This window comes from Canis lupus, chromosome 14 (genome assembly GCF_003254725.2).
Source record: "Canis lupus dingo isolate Sandy chromosome 14, ASM325472v2, whole genome shotgun sequence".
NCBI lineage: Eukaryota > Metazoa > Chordata > Mammalia > Carnivora > Canidae > Canis > Canis lupus.
In genome coordinates, this window is record NC_064256.1 from 30,947,323 (window position 1) to 30,968,765 (window position 21,443).

A 21,443-nucleotide genomic window follows, 5' to 3' on the forward strand; every position below is an offset into this window, starting at 1 on the left:
GAATTCGCTCACCTGATGTCTTTCTGGAGCAGCGTGCTAGAGGGCGTGCAGAAGGTGTGGTGCTGGGGCTGGAAGAAGTCACTGAGAGGAAGGAAGAAGAGAGCCAGCAACTCAGAAGAATATGACCAGTGCAGTGAGGTGGGAAATGCAGTCATTTTGATTTACAATTGTACACATGGAAATACTCATTACTCTGTTTTCTAGTCTTGGCTGAATTTCCCAAAATGTAAGTTCTCTTAATATTTCTCTAATATCTGCCATCCCTCGATAGCAATGAGCCAGGAAACAAGATGTGGAGCTGGTTATATCAGTAGGCACGATTTATTTGACAATCATCACAAGAAACTCTGAAACGCAGTGCTATCTTCGGCGATCAGGCCCTAGCTCTGCTTCTGTACTGCATATGCTAAAAACTGGTGCCAGCACATTCTAAAAGTGACAGTTATAAATCAGTCTCTGGGCAGGAAGAGCCCAATGAAAAGCTTACAGGAAGATAAAAGTCTTTCAAGTAGAATATGGCACATGAATTGGTGTTATAACTGGGGACACACTATGTTTAGCCATTATTTAATCTGAAATTTCATGAAACATCCTTTTTAATGCACATGCTGAGATAATCGTGGCTAGGCCTTAGTTCTGACATTTCTGAAGGTACAAATACTAAAGATAAAACGTGACTGCAAGAACCATATAAAGTTTAGACTGCTCAGGATTGTTTCTATATAAATCTACAGTGAGCTGAACTGTGACAGATCCTGTAACATACAACTTTTTGCTTCATGTCATTGCATCTAAATAAGACTTCACTATTGTAAATGCTATTTATATGCATCTTATTCACATATAAGTTATGATTCATTTACCCATCTCAGTGGCTAGAAAATCCTTTCTGAAGATCTCTCTCCTACACCTGTTTTGCTTGTCCCTTTGTTCCCCAGAGCCTATATTTCTTCTTTAAAGGGATTTCTTTGGCTTTGAGAACAATGGCTGGGAAGCTGGCCTCAGAAAGGGAATAAAAATGTTTCTTTGATACTTTGAAATAAAAATTTTCCCTTGGAGTATCTGTCCAATTACAGTACAGCAATCATTAGGAAATCAGGGCATGGTAGACAGAGCTTTGCTTGAAGGCATCTATTCTAGGAAACATGGAATCCTGCCATGGTGCCATGCGGTGTCACGAGGCAGTGAGGACACAGTCACATGAGCTTTCCAGCTACCTGCCAGGGTATGAACCGTCCATGATGGCACCTGCTCTGGCTTTCACTCCTCAGATTCCTGTGGACCTGCAGGAGCATCCTGTAAGCCATCCAACCCAGCTGCATTCTGAGGGTGTTCTTTCTCCCCTTCCACAGAATCCTTAGGGTTACAATCCTCTTGGGAGATTCCTGCTTCAGCCTCTGGCTGCTCTTCATTAACACAATTAGAATTGACATCAAGTTTGCCATCTGATAAAAAGGGGGAAAAAAAGGTCATTTTGTTATTCCTACCAGGTATCAGTCTCTCTTCTAAATGCTTTACTTGTATTAAACTATTTAATCCTCACAACAGCCATGTGAGGTAAATGATTTCTGCTATCATTATTATCATGATTTTTAACAAATGGGGAAAACGAGAGAGAAGGGTTTGGCAACTTGCTCAGAATTTCACAGCCAGTACAGCAGCAGCAGCAGGATTTGGACTCAGGCCTCTGGCTCCACAGCCAGGCCTTAAATCGAAATGCTTGTCTGGGTCTGACAAAATGTGCATTCAAATCCAGCTTTGCCATGAATTAGCTTGAAGTCTTTGGGTAGGTTATTGCCTGTGCAGGGTTGTTTCCTTGGTCCAGAAAACAGAAGAAAGCACAGCAGTCAGAAGGCCTGACTATTCTGTTAACAATTTATTTGTACAAATTAAGTTTAATTTTGTGCAAATCATTCAATTCTACTAATAGCATTTTTCAAGCAGGTCGTAAAGGCAATGCGGTCTTCTGAGGGGGGATGTGGAAGTACTTTGTATCAGAGTCAACTGGGCAACTTTTTCAAACTAGATGCACTCTGCAGAACCTATGATATATTCTCAGGGGTGAGGCACAGGAGTGGAGGTGGTTTTCCACTATAGTCTGTGAATCATTGCTGAAGCAATTCACTTTCTGGTAAAAATGAGTCATACACCTCATAAGGGAGGGAGAGAAAAAATAATATGGAACTCAATGCCCAGACACTTATAGAAACTTAATCTGTACATTTGATCTGCAATGTAATCTGTAATTTATAAATTTACTCTATAATTTCACCAAACCTTTGTACTTTAATTAAAATAAATAGATAAATAAATGTTCCCAACCTTGAAATCCTTGGGTAGCCATGAGGGGAAATTTAATTATTTCCTTAGTCAAAGACCTTAACATCCTTTGTGAGCAAATATAAGTAAATACTTATCTAGAGTCCCATTGCTGCAGAGCATTCTCATGAGTCAGAATGTAGAATACAGAATAAACTATTCCTTAGAATTCTATACCTCTCTGTCTTCCAGTGACTTCTAGGCTAACCATATTCTATACATTATCCCAACAACCCTAAATAAGTACACATTTAAATGTCATTCTTCTATTGGTCATCTCCAAGTCTCCTTGGTCCCCCCCACCCCAAAGAAGACTTGGTTCCTTGGTGCCTGTGTTAATATCATTAATAATATCATTCTTCCCAATGAGGAGCAGTATATATATCGCTTTTTATATACTTACTGTTTTCCTCTTCACTCTTTTCTTTGGCAGCTTCCAATTGTTGTTTTTCATAAATGTCCTTTAGATTCTTACAGATTTTCTTATGTGCAAACCAGTGTGTTTTCTGGCAGGTTTGATCACAATATATTACCTGAAAACAGTTGTAAGTTTATTTCACTTCAAGAGCTGTGATTGCATGATATTCCAACTACGTCATTAAACCAAGAACTATACTGTAAAAAAATGTGGTTTCCCGTGCTTTCCTTTATTTTTATTTTTTTAAAGATGTATTTATTTTGATAGAGAGTGAGCATGCCAGAGCAGGGAGAAGGAGGTTGAGCAGAGGAAGAGAGAGTCCCAAGCAGTCCATGCTGAGTGTGGAGCCCAACACAGGGCTTGATCCTACGACCCTGAGATCAAGACCTGAGCCGAAACCAAGAGTTGGACATTCAACCAACTACACCCCCCAGGTAGCCCCAAGCTTTCTGTTAAAACCATGATGCACACTAATTTATATTTTTAATTTTTAGCTTACACTTTATAACAATGGATATATAATAAGTGGTCTACCAAAGACTAACAAATGATTTATGAAGAGCCTACTATGTGTCAGAATTATACAATGACAAGGAAGATAGTTGTCTCAGAGGAAACTAGGGTTGAGAAAAAGCTGGATGGAGCAGCATTGAGAGAGGCAGATACTCAACAACATGATTTACATCCTAGTATAGGTCATAACAGTGATAGGAGCACAGAGGAAGCAGTGACTCACTCTAAATGAAGGGAGTCAGTCAACAGAGAAATGGGAAAGAAGCATTCCAAGCAGAGAGATTATCTTACACAAAAATGCAATTAGGAAAGTGAATTATATGTTGAAGGACAGCAAAAAGTTTGTATAAATGGAGTTTAGAATTTTGCTAGATTATATGCCAAACACCATGCTAAGCCCTTTATATAAAAAGAACATATACTATAGATTGTTTCATTGGTCCTGACTCTTATTTTTCCCTTCATGTATACACTTTCCCATGTGACTTCAAAGTTCTTTTCACTGAAGGGAAGGAGAATTCACTTTAAACTTGGCTATGTGGTGTGTTTTGGCCAAAGGAATGTCAGAGCATGACAATTTCAAGACTAGACTTCCAAGGGATCTCATGTGTTTCTACTTGTTCACTTTTACCTCTGCCATCATAATTAGAGCCGGCTCAGCCTGGTCTGCTGGTCCAAAGAGGATAAGCGATATGTGGAGAAAAAGTGCCCCAGCTAACCCCAGCCAACTGCCAACATGGGAAATTAGCAAATGATTGTTTTAAGTGTTTTATATGCAGCGACAGTTAACCAATGTAGATGGTCTCAATGAATTCTCACAACAACCCCATTTCACATACAAGGAAATTGAGGTTCAAAGAAGTAATTAAAGGAGATGAAGCTGGAGGACTAATTAGTTAAATCAAAATGTAATGGGTATGATGAAGATGCTTAAGAATGCTAACTTTACAAACAATAGGAAATTAATATAATTCAATTAATTAATTAACATAATTTATAGGGTACACTGAATGTACAGATGAATCCTTGTGATAGTGTGTGTGAGAAGATACATGCATTCCAAAGATAATGCTGCCAGAAGTGGGGAGTATAGTTCAGAGAGCTTAAAGATTGGTGGCAGTAGGAAGGGAGTTGTAGTTTTACAAGGGAGAGATGACGAAGAGATTACAGTTCAAGTCACCATCAGAAGATTTAAGATTGCATATTTATGAACTGTCCTATTCTAGGTCCTTATATCAGCACCTGTCTCAATCCCTTACAGAGAATCTTTCCCTCCTTCATTCCTTCATTTACTCATATTCTTTCTCTCCTAGAAGTGGTCTGTGCAGAAGCTGGGGCAGCCTACAAGACTGACAGAAGATAGGGCACAGACCTACATTTATCCCATACTTCTCTTCCAAAATTACTTTTAAGTATTAGATGCATTGAATTAGAATTTACACTATATTAAAATGTATTAGAAAACTAATGTCAACCATTATATGTTTTTTTCAACCATTCTATTTAGAGAATATTAAAACTTCAAGTTGGATATGAAATCTAAGCCAGATCAATGAACTTCAAAGAACTTCACTCTTACCATCTTGCATACGGAACATCTTTTACTTGCTCCCTTTTCGCCACAGGTAGTGCAAAATTCAACATCCACAAAACCCACCTGACCAGTGATGGCTTGGGTAAGTACAGAGAATGCAGTAGGATCAGAACCCTAGAATAGGTATGAAGAAGAGAAAAACACACTTGAAAATCACCATGGAAAGACTACAGAGATGACACTTCATAAACAATGTTGTCTAGAAGCAGGCACACAGAGACAATATCTATATGGCTAGCAATGACACAGACTTTATCTGCATTACCTTATAAAAGCATGGCCGTTTGTGTGAACTACTGCTTCAGAAACGAATTGATGGTATGGCTGAATAACGACATGGCATCTTGTCACTGTTAGGTGGCAAGAACTCTTTCTTCTTTTTTTTTTTTTCTAAAGATTTTATTTATTTATTCATGAGAGACACACACACAGAGAGAGAGAGAGAGGCAGAGACATAGGCAGAGGGAGAAGCAGGCTCCATGCAGGGAGCCTGATGTGGGACTCGATCCCGGGTCCCCAGGATCAGGCCCTGGGCCAAAGGCAGACGCCCAATCGCTGAGCCACCCAAGGATCCCGAACTCTTTCTTACATAAAGTCTCATCCTCTACCTTAAGTAAGAATTTGTTTAGGTTACCAGAGCTCTTCCCATGGAAAGATATTCAACTTAAAAATGAACAGGATGCTTTACTCAACATACCCTATAAAATCAGAGACATTAGCTAGTCTTTCAGAAGTTAAAATATATGCTGTCAGTTGATAAAGCAAAACATCTTTAATAGAATTCTCTGTTACAATGCTGATGCAACACTTCTTAAATGCAGCCATGCCCCACACGTCCTACTGAGCTTTGTGACAGGGAGAGGCCACAGACCCACCGCAGGCAGACAGGTCCAAAAGCTCTGCAGGAGGGCCCAGGCATCCACGGTGCGAGAAAGTGCCACAGGGGATCCTCATGGCACAGCAGCCAACCCTGAGAATTACCAGGCCACAGGAAATAATACTGCTTCAGAGGCTTGTGAACTCGTGAGTTGAACAAAACGCATTAGAAAGTAAAGAGTGGCTAACTGGGACATTCACAACCACAAGTGTTCCAGATAAATAAAGTTTTCAAGAGAGAATATGTAACTCTTAAAGAACAAAAATTTTAAGGAGAGAAAGTTTTCTAAAATGCATGATATACCATCTCATCTCTATTCATAAACCTTTTCTCAATGACTCATATCACTAAGATAAACATTAACAATTACACTGCATAAACTTGAATGATAATCATTCCATGATACAGAGCTACAATGAATTGTTCAACCCCACAATGGTCTGCTTTGACTTTTTTTAAAGTACATCTGGGCTATTTTTAGTTTTGCTGTTTTCCCCTTGGAAGGTGGAATGTCAGCTACCTCTTGTTAGTGTTGGAAACACCCCCTGGAGGCAGTGCTAGCTGCTTCTCGGCATCTGTTCCCACAACCACTTCACTAAGAGAAGCATAATTTCATTCAGCATAACATGGTTTAGGCCAGCCGAAACTGCTCATTGCCCCCCAGACAACCTGTGAAGCTAAGAATAGTCACATTGCACAGGTTTCTGAGAGAGCTCGTGTTTGCCACGATAGACCCCTTTCCTTTTTCTTGCCTGCCTGAGATAAAAATGTGAGCTTGGAGGAAGAGCATCCGATGCATTGCAACCATGAGGTCATAAGCATGTGTATAATCATCTTTACAGCTAAAGAATATTGGGTGAAAAAATGGGAATCGATTCTTGAGCCACTGTGACAGATCTTGCCTACCTACTTTTACACTTCTGAGTATATGGGAAATAATAAACCCTACTGATTTAATTTGTGGTTAGCTAGAGTTTGATAGGTGTACCAAAACACATTCATAATTGACAAACCACCCTCATAAGCTGCTAAATTTAATCTTCTAAATGCCCAAATGCCAAATAGCCAACTATATTAAAAAGTAAGGGTAAAAAAAAAAATCTCTATATGAAATCATGGAGAACTCTCAGGGACAAATCAGTGCGTGAACTTCATGAAACCATCCAGTCTCTTGAGGTCTTTCTTATTTCATGGTTCTGAATAGATTCTTAATGTAGGAAGAAACATCTAGAATCCACTTGTCCTTATTTTTCTCACTGAGAAGGATGGGACAGCCTAGAGGAGGCAGAGAAGAACCCACACTGCCTGAGGGCAGGAGGAAGCCATGGATGGGACTAGTGTCAGGGTCAATTTCTTACCCAATAGAAAAAGGCTGATAAAGGTTTTGATTGAAATATATTAAAGCATGACTGGTGTAGCTACAGTGAACAGAAATGTGTTCAAACAGGGAGTATCTTAGGAAATACTACTTAAATATATGGAAAAAGGGCAATAAATAATTCAAAGAACAGATAATAAGTTGACATTTACTTCCTATAGCTGGGAAGTATGAATGTAATTTTGAGAAGTATGGAAAATTTGTATCAGAGGCCTGAAGGTAGAATATAAGAAGCTGAGATATACCTTGAGACTGTATGAGGACATACAATGAGCCTCCCCATGACTCATCCCTTCATATCTCCAACCAAGCAGACACCATCAATAATCATTTCCTACTTTCATCCAGTGTGGGACTTTGTACTGGTTTTTCATGAGTTACAAGTGTACATGTGTGTATCTGTATTACATAGCAAGTGTACCCACGTTTACAGATTTCACAGAGGTCTTTAAAATGTAATTTTCCATGTAACCATCTACATTCCAACATAGGAAAATACTATTTATTAAACCATGAGCTATATATATAAAAATGAAAGAAGGGGATCAAGAGTGGGAAACAGATGAACAGAAACAGGGTTAAAGGTATATCCATTGCCATGTCTATTCCTGAAAACTGTCCAAAATAACAAATAATTATTTTTCTGTTAAGTAAATAAATTATTAATAAACTAATGCTAAAGAGAACTTGCCTGTGATTGTACAAAATAGGGTAATTAGGTCTTACTGGTAGAGTTAACTTAGTTATGAGGAGCCTTACAATTTCAACAGGAGCAATGCTTCGCACCAGCTGCTGGAGGAGTGTGGCTTCACAGTAAGGAAATTTTCTGATACTTTCTCTTATGATCTTTTCTTGATATACGGGAAAGCCATCAGAAGCTCGGCCTTTTAACAAGCTGAAAGATATTTTTTATAAAGTAACTGAAGTTGAATCTCGAAGCATTTCCTCCCAACTGAACCCATGAACTTTTAGTTTCTTTGCTACTTAAGATTTTCATGGTCTCTTCAAATCATGAGGATAGACTAATTCAAACTGCTGTTCTACCTGCATGTTAGGCTAGCCCATATCAGGTTTACAGGCCCTGCCATAAAACACACTAACCACCGTTACCGGATTAGCTAGTTACTTATTACCATGCCAGTTATTTGTACAAAGTGTGAAAACTCTCATTAAGTTACACCCTTCTGACATAGTTCACTTTTCTCAGTAAAACTATGGAGGAATTTGACCCTTGGTGGTCAGAGAACAAGGATAACATGCAGCTCTCCCAGGTTCAGTAATGGAGATAAGCTGAGCACCATTATGAATCCAGAGCCACAACCTACGGCATGGCATACCCATCCTCAAAGTTGGACTTGGGTTACTTTCTACCTTTTACACATCTACTTAACTTCTCCAAACTTCAGATTCCTCACCTGTAAACTGGGGATAACAAAAACATCATTGAAAAAGTAAAGTACTGAAAAATCACTCAATCTAAATATAGCATTGCCTCTTATTTCCTACAGACTATGAACCCAACAATAACAACTACTGCTAAAATGCTTAATATTTTAATCTATAATGAGTCTTCATATAACAAAACATTATCCATTTGGGTATATTTTACACATGACATGGGAGAAACAGTACCTTTTGATCAGAGTGTCCAGTTTATTCTCTCCATCTTTTAAGAAGTTAATGCATTTCTGAAAGATACAGCTGATGTAATGCATTTTCATAGCCAATACTTCATTCATGTCTCTTTGCTTCATACATTTCTCACAAATTAAATCCATCACTTTGTAGCATTTATTCAGAGCGGTTTCTTCTGCCAGCAGAGGATTCTCATTTATAAGCATCACGATCTAGAAGAAATTCCAATGACCTTAGAAATTCCATGAGAGGCTTTTCATTGTACAAATTAGATTTTTAGTTTTGGTTGATTTCAACAGATAACCAAATAAAATCTTTCTTAGGGTTATACATTTACTAGGTTAATTCAAATTAGAATGCAAATTGCCAATGATCAAAGTGAAAAAACTAATATAGAAGGACCCTGGCATCATGAGATTTCTTGAAATCTGTATATATAAGCTGTCCCATGATCTGTCATCAGGCTGAACCAGGTGTTAGTATTCCACTGAGAGTTATGGCTTTAGATTCTCTGTTAAAAGCACTTTTACTAAAGCTAAACACAGCATATTTACATATGCTTTATATACAGAATCAATTCAAGCAATCACTACTTATAGCTAACATTACTAGAATTTCACAGCTAGGAGTACTATAATTCTCATTAATTCTTATTAATTCTAAGGAAATGAAATTTTAAAGGAACTAAGTCTAAAAATAAAAAGTGTATTACTTTCCAATTAACTATATTTCTCTGTGGAAATTTTTATGATATGCTTCTAATCTTCTATGGTGATGAGAATAGGTCAAAGAGGAAAGCAAAAATAGCCTTAAAAAGAGGAATATTAGAGAGTTATCAAATATGATGCATTATGAGTCCCACACATCTTATATATGCACAGATTAAGTACAAAATCAGTGTAAGGAGTATTTTTTACTGGCTTTGTAATCGGATAATTACCTACCTGAAGGTCTGCACAGGGTATGACATAACAGTAATGTAAACACATGCATAACATGGGCACAATTGTATTCACAGAGAAGTCAGTGTTTGTTAACCTATGTGTTACAGCTAACTACCTATCCTGGGTAATGTAAATGTCAGGGAATTACAGATAGCAGATTTCATGAATTAGATCCTTTTCTTCAGACATGAAGAAAGACCATTTGTTAACTTATGTAAATCCTATGCCTAGTCTCCCACCTGGAAATTTAACATAGATTAAGTATTCTTGTGAAATCAAAATATTATTTGTACTTATTTTTGATACTACTAGATTAATATATAATCTAATATTTTACTTAAAGTGTAGCACTCAAAAATAAATGAGGGGTCAAGAAATAAGTATAATGAAAAGCCTTGTTGATAAATTTGCCGATGACTTATCAAAAATTAACTTTTGGCAGGGAAGGCTCATTAATTACATGTTTATATTTCTACTGTCAACTGCCACCATTTGAAACTATTCAATATTTTTGTGTAAAGCATTTATTATCAAACCATAGGATGTTAAACTTAAAAGTAAAAACTTAAAAAAAATCTCAGAACCCAGACTAATGATTTTTTCTTTGTTATGACAGTAGGCTTTATTTATTTCATAATATGCACCACTATACCTAAAGAAAAATGATATACAACTACAGCTTTACTATGAGCTTACTGAAACATTTCATAGATACACACAAAAGAATAATATTTGAACTAGTTTCCTTCCTTTAATCTCTGTAGCATTATAAAGCCATCCATTATAAAGAAAATCTCATTATTAATTAGTGAAGAGAAATAAACATATTCCATTAAGCATAAAAGCCTGATACCACTCATCTCCCAAAGAACGTTAGAATATATTCATACAGTGGCATTTTTTTTTTTTATACAGTGGCATTTTGAATTATTTTTATTTTTTAAATACCTTTAAGAAAAAATTATCAAACCAACGATTCTGGGCTTAAAAAGTTAATAATCAAAGACAGGATCACTTGGGTACATCTGTCTCCTGACTACTTAGGGACCCTGCTCAATTCTGTTGTAATTTTTTTCTGTGATTCTGTTTTTTTTTTTTTTTCCCCTATAACCTCTGTATTCCAGGCATCAGCACAATTCCCAGAGTCCCTGTTGAAAACAAACATCCTTAATGCTACAAGAGCCATTTACCCTTGACGCAAATACAGCTGTGTTAAGTGCACTGTAGTGAAAAGGTGAATTGTGTATCGAGGAAGATTTCTGTGCTGCTTTTTAAAAGGTCTGGGACTTTATAGAATGGCTGTTAGTTACTTTTTTATAATATACCCCAGGAAGACCGTGGCTGGCTTGGAAAGGGGTAAAGCATTGAAAATAAGGCACCACAAAAGCACTGTACAACTTTTATCCAAAGTGTGGGAGAAAAAAGGTTTTCAAGTGAATAGATCATTTATACCTACAAAAAGCAAGGTCTGATGTGAAGAAAGGAACTATAATCATAGAATAATGTCTCTTATAAGACCAAGTGTGCTAAAAAAACAAAACGTAGGCTATTTCAGTTTCTATATCTTTACCATTTATTGCCTTCATAAATATACCCTTATTTTAATTTATTCAAACATGTGCTTTTAAAAATAATTAGAGATACAATAATTCTTAAGCCATTTAACTTGAGAGTCTAGGTTCCATGTAAAATAAAAAAAATACTCCAAAGGCTCAATTATCACAATTATTGAGATTATTGCAAGCTCAAGGGGGTAGAAACATAGATATAAAAGACAGTGAATCAGAAAAACAGAGAATTTCTTTAGTCTAAACTAGAAGATCCTATAATGCTCAGGCTGGAAGGACCACAAGGGCCTTGTAAAACCACACATATTTTCTACATCGAGAAATACTATATCCCTAGGAAAATTCTTGTCTTCCCACCCCAGCCTGTCCCACCTCTAAAAAAAGAATGCCATGGACAAGGAGTTAGTTCCTATATAGAGGTTCTCTCTTCACCTTTATATGCTGGGGGAAAAAAAACAAACAAACTATTGATACTGAAGCTAAATATTTTTTAAAGGTTAAATTCTAAGTTCCATGTAATCTCCATCATAAATATAAACATTCAGTTCATGGCTGAATTTCTTTTTTTCCCCACTTAGGTTCACAACAAGTGTTACCTCCTGGGGTTCTTTCAGGATGTGTAGTAAAACATTTGAGTTTTGAAATAAAAAACAGAATAGACTCCACTAGTCTATCTTTTGGAAGAGGATCTGCTAGTTTGTCATCCTTCTTGCTGGCCAAGAAAACTCATTTGGGTGGAATGCCATATGACAGGTATATTTTGTTGGTTTGTTTCTTAAGCTTCAAAGTCTGTATGCAAAGTGAAACATCAATAAAGTAATAACCGGACATATAATTTGGAACTTATACCTTCAAAATGAGTGTCAGTCTTCAAAAGAGTCACTTTATGAGAACTGTCCACTTATTTTAATGGTGTTCCGGATGTTCCACAGATTCACTATAATAGACTTTAAGGGAAATCTATTTCATTGCATTTAGAGTAACATTTTGTATTAAGGGAAAACCTCAATCTTTGATCCAATTTACCATCTTGCTCACCAGATAGTTCTGAATTACTTTCAAATCTACATATATTATGAACAAAGATATGAATAATTGAAATTTGAAAAAGAATTCTTTTTTTTTTTTGAAAAAGAATTCTATGGGTAGCACACACAGAGTTTTCTGTAACGGTTCCTTGAGAAAACTATACTCATTTGGATTGATTTATAAAAAATAAAGTTAAAAAAATTTTTTGTAAACAAAAAAAGGCTGTATGTAAACTATGAAGAAAAGAGCACTGAAAATAGTTCAGAATGGCTCTTGAAGTGTCTCTGTTAAGCCAAATGAACTTCCAGGTTGGTCTAAAAAGTTGGATCATCTGTGTGATTTGACTAATACTGGAAGAGCTATATTACTTAAGGGCATCAAATAGCTACTTGCATTAAAATACGTGCTCATGATTTCAGAACATTTGCTGATAGGATAATTGTTATATCCTACCCTTCCAAAATCCCCACACCAGTCTGTGTACCAGGTTCCAGCTTCTGCGAGTATTGGCTGCTATGGGCTCAGAGCTGCCTCCTGCTCCAGAAACCTGCCTTTATCCATCGGTAGTTGCCTTCTTGGTTGGCAGTACCTGGGAGCATGTCCTCTCCTTCAGGGGACAGGCCTCAGTTAATGGCAACTGAGTGATACAAAAGCCTGCTCCCTTGCCTCTCTGGAGCCCTAACAGCTCAGAGCTCCCAGTGAGATGAGGTGGAAGGTAGGCTTCAGCTGAATCCACCTCTTTGCCTAGCTTTTCCTCCTGGTCCAGTCTGTGTCCCTCACTCTCTTTCAGGTTTCAACTGAGAGCACCCACCCCTTCACTGTAACAACTGAACAACAGGCCCCATTTCAAGCTCCACATCGGCAAGATCCAACCAAGACGACGATGATCTTATATAATTAAGAGCAGTTTAAACTCTGAAGCAATATTTAAATAAAAAGCAAACACTACCTTGACAGGATGAAGGTTTGTTGTAGTAATAATTTTGTGCAGTGGGCCTGCCAACTTTGGAGGCAGTTTTGGCTCTTTATCCAGTCCCTGGGGTTTAGTGTAATAATCCAATCTCTCTCGAGGAAAGAAATTGTTGATTATAGTCACACAATCATGTTGACCTTTTAATAGAAAAACAGGAAATTTGTTATTTTATTATTCAAAATGTGACATTTTCCATTTTTTTATTATTTATGTTGCTGTATTCTCATGAAGTAAACATGCATCAACGTCTTTAATTTTCAAGAAAAGAGAGTAGAAGAGGAGAAGGAGGGGCAAAATGTTTTGAGGAACATTTATAAGCATGCTTTGTGAAGTCCAAAACATAATTCCCTTTTAAAGACACAGAATCTATAGTACATATGAAGATTATGTGGATACAAAAAAAATGGATTTCAATTTATAATTGACCCTAAGTATTTGATATAAGTTGCTTGTTTTCAATTAAATTTAAATGTATCTTCTTACACCCTTACAGAAATGGTCATTCTTTCCTAATCACATCTAGCTTTCTTTACACAAAATATAAATTTATTCTATAAAAAGTTAATAATAATAATAATAACAACAATATACTCATCTCCCCAAATTTGAGAAAAGCTTGGTCTCTTTGTAAAATGAATTAGAGGGATCCCTGGGTGGCGCAGCGGTTTGGCGCCTGCCTTTGGCCCAGGGCGCGATCCGGGAGACCCTGGATCGAATCCCACGTCAGGCTCCCGGTGCATGGAGCCTGCTTCTCCCTCTGCCTGTGTCTCTGCCTCTCTGTCTCTCTCTCTATCATAAATTAAAAAATATATATATATAAAATGAATTAGAGAAAAAGTTTTGCTGGCATAAGCTTGGAATTCACAGTATGGCTTCTTAAAGATCCCTATGCCACTTGTCTAAGCCATCTCTAGAGGTAAAACTGGTTCTATGAAAGCAAAACTGTCTATGGAAAAGCTGGTGGCCTGAATGTGTATTCCTGTCACTTCCCCATCTCCAGCTCCCTCACCACTAACTCTCTGGGGCAAGGAAGTGGCCACTCTAGGACAAGCAGGCCGAACCTGCAAGGCACTTTCACAGGTGCAGGCTTTTGGGATCTTTGGAGGAGAGACTTCTTCCTCTTTTCTGCCTGCAGAAGGCAAAGGAACCTGCCTCCCAGCAGCAGAGAGTCCTGGGAAGTAGGTTCAGGCACTGGGGCTCCCAGAGAGTTGGGTGGCCTGTGTGGTCCCTAACCACTTGTGCATAGTCTTAGGAGTGTCTGCTTGATCCAGCTGACAAAGGTGATCTGCAGGGGGATGCACTGCAGACAGGGTGGACTGGGGTACTTGAGGCTGGTAGAGAGCCCTGCTTGCCTGGGATTTCATAGAGTACAGCAGTTTCCCACTTGTGTCTCAGTGAGGGCAAAATATCTACTGATTTGCTGACCCTGGGCCCACAGGTGTAGAGACAGTGGCCCTTCCCTTCACTACTCCATAATTATGTCAGCTCTACCTGGCTGCCTAGAAGATATAGAGCAAAGTACCCAAGGGGATCCAGCATCACAGAAGACTATGCATTGCCTCCAACAGATGGCTTCTGTGGTGGGAAGTATACTTACAACATGGACCACAACCACAACCGAACCACAGCCGTATCACCAAATTAGAACACTGAAATTAAGTAGACCAATTACAAAATGTAAAGTTTTGTGGACTACAGAAAGATTCGAAAATTTAAAATAGACAAAAAAAAATTAAAATAAAATTAACAGACAAACTGAAAGAGGTAATCCAGGTTACTACTGAAGACTAGAATAGTAATGTTGAAGATGGAGTAGATGTAATATCTCAAAACAGAGAAAAATGAGGAAATGGAAATAAATTATTATGGAAGAGATGAGAGCTGTAGGGAGGATCCAGGAAATGTAAAGGTGAAAAATAATAGAAATCCCTGAGAGAAAAAGAGAAATGGATAGGGAATTAATAATTAAACAAATGATAGAAAAATATGTCTCTCATGTGAAGGGAAATTTTAGTGGTGATCACAATCTCGTTTTTGGTATTCAATGCTGTTCTTAAGTACCGAAACACCAGGTTGGTTTGTTTGTTCTTCCTTTTTGCCTTTCCTTTTTTTAAATTGATCAGAAAGCTCCAACATATGTATCTTGAGAAGTCAAACGGTAATAGCATACGTTAAAAATATGAGATGCTCTGTTAGGCAAACAATCATCTCCACCTCCATAATGTTCATAAAGGGAAAGACACTTAGAATCAAGCAAATCCCCTACTATAAGCAGGAAATGAACATGACAGCATCAAAATTAACACAGGTCCCTGTGTGTGGGAATTTATAACTGTACAGGAAGGAACGAGAGATGAAGACAGACTACATTGTTTTCTTAAAACACAACCTATATCCAGCTTCCATTAGCAGATGTGTGATGCTATTTAATAATAATAATTTTAAAAAGCGTTCTAAAATCACTACTAAAAGGGAGTGAAGGGATGGGGTAACTGGATGATGGGCATTAAGGAGGGCATGTATGTAACGAGCACTGGGTGTTACATATAACTGATGAATCACTGAACTCTACCTCTGAAACTAATAATATACTATATGTTACTTGAATTTAAATAAAATTAAATTCAATTAAAAAAATAAAATAGCTCCTACAAAAAATCAAAATCAATAGAGAAAGAGCTGAAAGTAAAGGAAATGGGGGGAAATATGGACTAAGCTTGTTGCTATATTTTCTTGTCAATCTCTCCACTAATATAGTCAGGAAAATCCCCATGAACAGTTGGCAATATTTGTACGTAAAAATACTGATATAACAATGACACTATCATTGGACTAGGAGTCTCTTTTGTAAGAAGGACAACATAATATTACTTTATTTTTACTTAACTTCAGGGTTAATCTTTTTTACATTTTAGATAATGCTTAGATTATCTTAATATTTTATTTTAACTAATCTGCTAACAATTAATGTTATTAGAGTGATATATATTTAAAGTTCATAAACTTTAACTTAATTTACATTTGTGTTTACAATTGAAACAAATATTTAGTTTTACTGGTGTTAAATTAAATTACTTAATTCTGAATAAATACAAATAAAATAGTACTATTATTACAGAAAATAAATGCTGGGCGGGACGGTGGGCGGTCAGTGTATCATCTGGGGCCAGTATTACCTTCTCTAGACTTGAGTCTTCCTGACTGAATGGGCTCACTGAGTTGGTCCTGGGCAGGATTAATGAGAACACGCACACACACAACTAAACACATCTTAGTAAAAATTTTTTTATTTTTTAGGATAAACTGAAATTGAAACACCCTTCCAGAATGAGAAATGGAAAGTTTACAAAGGAAAATAAATTCTCATTTCCAAACATTTACAAAAGCATGAAGTAACTTCTATATATGACTGAGGAACAGAACAGATACAAGGACCATGAAACTAGCCCTGGTACAGCTCCCATTCCAGAGAGAAAAGTAATTTCGGTTATGATAGGTTCCAAACCATATTCCAACCATATTCAATCTGAGAAGGTCCTGTAACCCAAAACTAAATGGGAACAGAGAGCTGAAGATGGTGGGGGAATGGAGCACACCAGCCGTTAGCAGCAGAGATGGTTAACCCGAATAATGGGTGGCAGCAACACGACTCAGAAATTATTGTGTTGATCGTGAGGATTAGTGAAAGAGAAGTAACTCATGGTGAATGACAGTCTAATAACATTTTGATACTAAAAATACTAAACTCTCTCAGCAAAGTCCACAGCTGGTAGCAGTGGTGGAAGAAGAAAGGAAAGGCGTGTTGTCTGACAAGGCAAAAACAGAAATTGTGGAGAAATACATGACTTAGGAGGATTTTCTCATGTTAGAACTGCTAAATAGGCAAATGCAGTGCCTTGGGGGTGGGCCATGGGGATAGTTTTGTTCTTGCTTTCAAGGAAGTGACAAATACGGGTTTAATTAGGAGTACTGTGAATAGGAGATAAGCATTAGTGGAATGGGAAAGCATTCTTGACCTTTCAAATTAATAAAAGAAGAAAAAGATGTACTCTGATATGACCAGGCCAGCCATGTTAAGGAAACACACACACACACTACACGCAAGCACAAGCAAAAACATCCACCAACCATGAAGTAAAACAAAGCGTAAAAAAAATAAGGTAAAAGAGGAGGAATGCAATCAAGTTTATCAGTAATCCTATATACACATAAGCTAAATATCTGTTAAAAACCAGAGACTATCATTTTGGGTTAGAGAACAGAGCACACCTACACGGGTTTATAAACATAGGAGTATAGCAGTAGTTACCCTACTAAAATGAAATAATAAAGATTGAAAATAAAGAGATGGGCAAAGAGATTATTGATAAATGCAAAAACTCAAAAAGGAATCAAGAATGGCTATAACATGTAAATTGGTGCAGCCACTCTGGAATGGGTGAGCGGGCAGGGTAATTTGGGTGATGAGCACTTGATGGATGTTATTTGCAATTGATGAATTGCTAAATTCTATCCCTAAAGCAAGTAATACACTACATGTTAACGTGAATTTAAACGAAATCTAAAAAAGAGAGAGAGAAAAGAACAGTCTATCAGAAAAAGTAGAAATAAAAACTAAAACAAGACAAAGAGTGGCATTCAGCAATCTAAAAACAATAGCAATATCATAAAAAATAAAGAGCTAAAAATACTTCTATTAAAAACAGGAGAAAAAAACAGACATGCCAATTTTCACTATTATTTCTTCTTACTTGGAAGCCTGGAGCTAATTCAAATAGAAATAAACTCCAATTAAAAAATATATAAACAACAAAAAAAAGAAATTGAGATTCTAATAAAAATGACAAGAAAAAAACAGAAATCCATAGCTTTCTCCTTATTACCTGTAACCAGCTAGAAATGACAGTGTGGAAGTAGTGGGGGGAATTCTCCTTACAACATGAGCAATAACTATCAGCTATTTAGAAATAAACTTTAAAAGAATGTAGTTTTATTTAAAAGAAAGAACATATGTGAAGGGAATCTGATGAATATGACCAAAGGACCAAAAACAAGTAAAAGAAACAAACAAACAAAATATATATATAGGTATACCATGCAATTGAATAGGATATCTTATCATAGAGTTGTCAATTCTCTGCCAATAATTACATAACCATTTAATGAAAGTCCAATAAGAACAAACAACAAAAACAAAAAAACAGGGGAAACAATGAAGGAGGAAAGTATTCAAAGAGAAATAACTGAAGGGAACATTTTAAAGTCAATGTGATCAAGGGGGATCCCTGGGTGGCTCAGCGGTTTAGTGCCTGCCTTTGGCCCAGGGTGCGATCCTGAAGTCCCGGGATCAAGTCCCGCATCAGGCTCCCTGCATGGAGCCTGCTTCTCCCTCTGCCTGTGTCTCTGCCTCTCTCTCATGGCTATCGTGAATAAATAAATAAAATCTTTAAAAAATAAAAATTAAAAAAAATAAAGTCAATGTGATCAGACAACGTGGTATTAATATAGAAAATGACAAGCAGCCCCATGGAAGAGAATATGGGATCCAGAAATAGATACCACATATAAGAGAATTTAACGAACCACAAAAGTGGTATTTCATTTTCAGTGGGAAAATGTTGAGTGGTTTCGTAAGTGGTACTTCACAATTAACTAAATATCCAGGGGGAAATGAACTTTAAAAAATTAAATCTTGAAAACACACATACACATAATCTGAAGGATATTTAGGAGAATACTTATCTAACCCATACTCAAAAACTCTTTTGTCAAGACAAGAAACATGGAAGCTATAAAAATGAACTATTTGAAACACATTTGATAAGAAGTTAGCATCCAGGGATCCCTGGGTGGCTCGGCAGTTGAGCATCTGCCTTCAGCTTAGGACATGATCCAAGAGTTCTGGGATCGAGTTCCGCATTGGGCTCCTGCATGGAGCCTGCTTCTCCTCCCTCTGCTTATGTCTCTGCCTCTCTCTGTCTCTCATGAATAAATAAATAAAATATTAAAAAAAAGAAAGCATCCATAATACACATAAAGCTCCTCAAAGCAATACGAAAAAAGACAACCCAAAGAAAAAATAAGTAATGAGTATGAGCAGCCACCCACAGAAAAGTACAGATGACCAACAACAAAAGCAGCTGAATTTCATGAATAATAAGGGGAAAGTACATTCACAATGTAGCATCTTTGCAGCTATTAGATTGGCAAAAATGAAAGAGTGAAAACACCCACTTCTGATGAAGACATTAATAGGAATGTGAATTGCTATGTCCTCTTGGAAAGCAATAAAGACTTATACTAAAATTAAATATATTCAGACCCTGTGTTTGAGTCATTGTACTTCTGAGAATGTGTTGCATGTACTTCTGACAATGTGTTGCACATATTAAAGCATCACCATGTAAAAATGGAAGATCAAGGATCATTATTACTTTATTCATTGTGAAGTGATTTTTAAAAAATTGTCAGCTGGGCATCTGGCTCTTGATTTCGGCTTAGGTTGTGGTCTTGGGGTCATGGGATTGAGCCTTGCATCCAGCTCTGTGCTCAGTGGCAAGTCTGCCTGTCCCTCTTCCTCTACTCCCCACTCACACATGCTTTCTCTCTCTCTTAAATAAATAAATATAATCTTAAAAAAATAACCTGTAAAATTTAGCGATAGGGGAGAGCTAAATGAACTCTGGGCACCTGTATCAGAGAATATTATGTAGCTGCTGGTATCACTGAATTGAGAGCTACGGAGATGATGAGAGGGACTTTCAAGGCATACTGGTCAGTGAAGGAAACAAGTTACAGGAAATATATTTGTATGATAAATCTTTAAAAGATAAAATTTTTTAAAAGATAAAAATCCTGCACATGTGTGCACATATTTATGTAAACCTTTCTGCTGGAGGGCAATAAAAGGGGACAATGACTTTTTAAAAAGAGTAACCATAATGGAAAATATGTCAATCAAAGAGTTTAATTTTTGTCCATGAAATTAATCTATACAGATTAAAATGGAATGAAAACATCATTCTTAGTTCTTTCATTTTAAGATGGGATTGTGGCCAATTTCTACCTTAGATTTTTATGGATATAGTAGTGTTAAGAAAAATAAAAGGAAAAGAGCATTGGATTTATTTTGGAAAAATAGGCTCCTCCATTTCTAGCCCTGTGATCTGAGGATAGTCAGCAAATCTCTGTCTGAGCTCTGTTTTGCTACATTGTGAAATAATGAAAACTTACAGAGTTAGGTAGAACTTTCTTTGATCTAATTGTTGAGCATCATGGCACAGGTCAGAAAATGGAGGTCTCTGGAGGGGAATGGATTTGCCTATGATCTTGTAATGATTTAGCAGCAGACATGAACTAAAATATGAGAATCAAGATTCCCAGATTAGTCTTATTTTCCTCTTGTACTGACACCCTCAAAATTAGCTTGGAGGTGAGTTAGGGACAACCAGAGCACCCTTAATTGTGGCAAATAAATATTATTCCTCTGAAGTTTGTACTGAAAAACTATACTCTTCTCAAATCCTCCTAAAATTGAGATAAAATAATATTTGCTCTGACAGAGGTGTCATACAGTGACTCAGTGACTATCTGACTTTACACTGGTAGCTACCATTAGCTACCATCTAGTAGTTTTCAAATAATTTAATAACAAAATTAAACAAAATATTTGGTTAATGCTTCCTATATCAGACTAATTCCCACTAGATCTCAACTTAAATGTAATTTCTCTCGAAACCCCCTTGGAATAGGATAAAAGATCCCTCTCTTTGGTCTATTTCTATGAAACTCTTAAGTTTTCCCTTGAAGTATATTTCTACAATGCTTGTCACTGCTGTTAGCCTCTAACTGCTATGAACACCACTGTAACCAAAGTACCTAAAGTGATGCTTGGTGTGTAGACTATGAACATTAAGTATTTGTTTAACAATTTATTAGTCTCACAAAAGCCCACTTGCTGCATTCTCAACAAATCAGATATTTATATATCTGCTTCTCCATTTATGGGCCATCGTCCTTAACTGCCAACTCAATGGGACCAAAATACCAATGATCAGATATTCATGCCACTTTCTTTAAACCCCTCATATTATGCCCAGTAAAAGGATTAATATACCAAGAAATACTAGGCACACACAATAAGTGTTTGCGCTTGATGAGGATGATAATGAAGTGGCTATATATTATTGCTAATG

The 21,443-nt window shown here is 36.9% G+C and overlaps 1 protein-coding gene across 2 annotated transcripts in view; it reads right to left on the minus strand.

The window, feature by feature from the left end:
• Window positions 1–293: 293 nt before the first annotated feature.
• The window catches only part of ANKMY2 (ankyrin repeat and MYND domain containing 2), a 37,015-nt gene continuing 15,865 nt past the window's right edge, over window positions 294–21,443 (minus strand). For both annotated transcript variants that reach the window (XM_025464258.3, XM_049093646.1), the window contains exons 5-10: window positions 13,225–13,385; window positions 8,732–8,946; window positions 7,859–7,994; window positions 4,830–4,958; window positions 2,723–2,852; window positions 294–1,445 (exon numbers count right to left, since the gene is read on the minus strand). In XM_025464258.3, coding sequence (XP_025320043.1) covers window positions 1,261–1,445; window positions 2,723–2,852; window positions 4,830–4,958; window positions 7,859–7,994; window positions 8,732–8,946; window positions 13,225–13,385 — 956 coding nt within the window. In that variant the 3' untranslated portion in view covers window positions 294–1,260. The remainder of the gene's footprint in view (window positions 1,446–2,722; window positions 2,853–4,829; window positions 4,959–7,858; window positions 7,995–8,731; window positions 8,947–13,224; window positions 13,386–21,443) is intronic.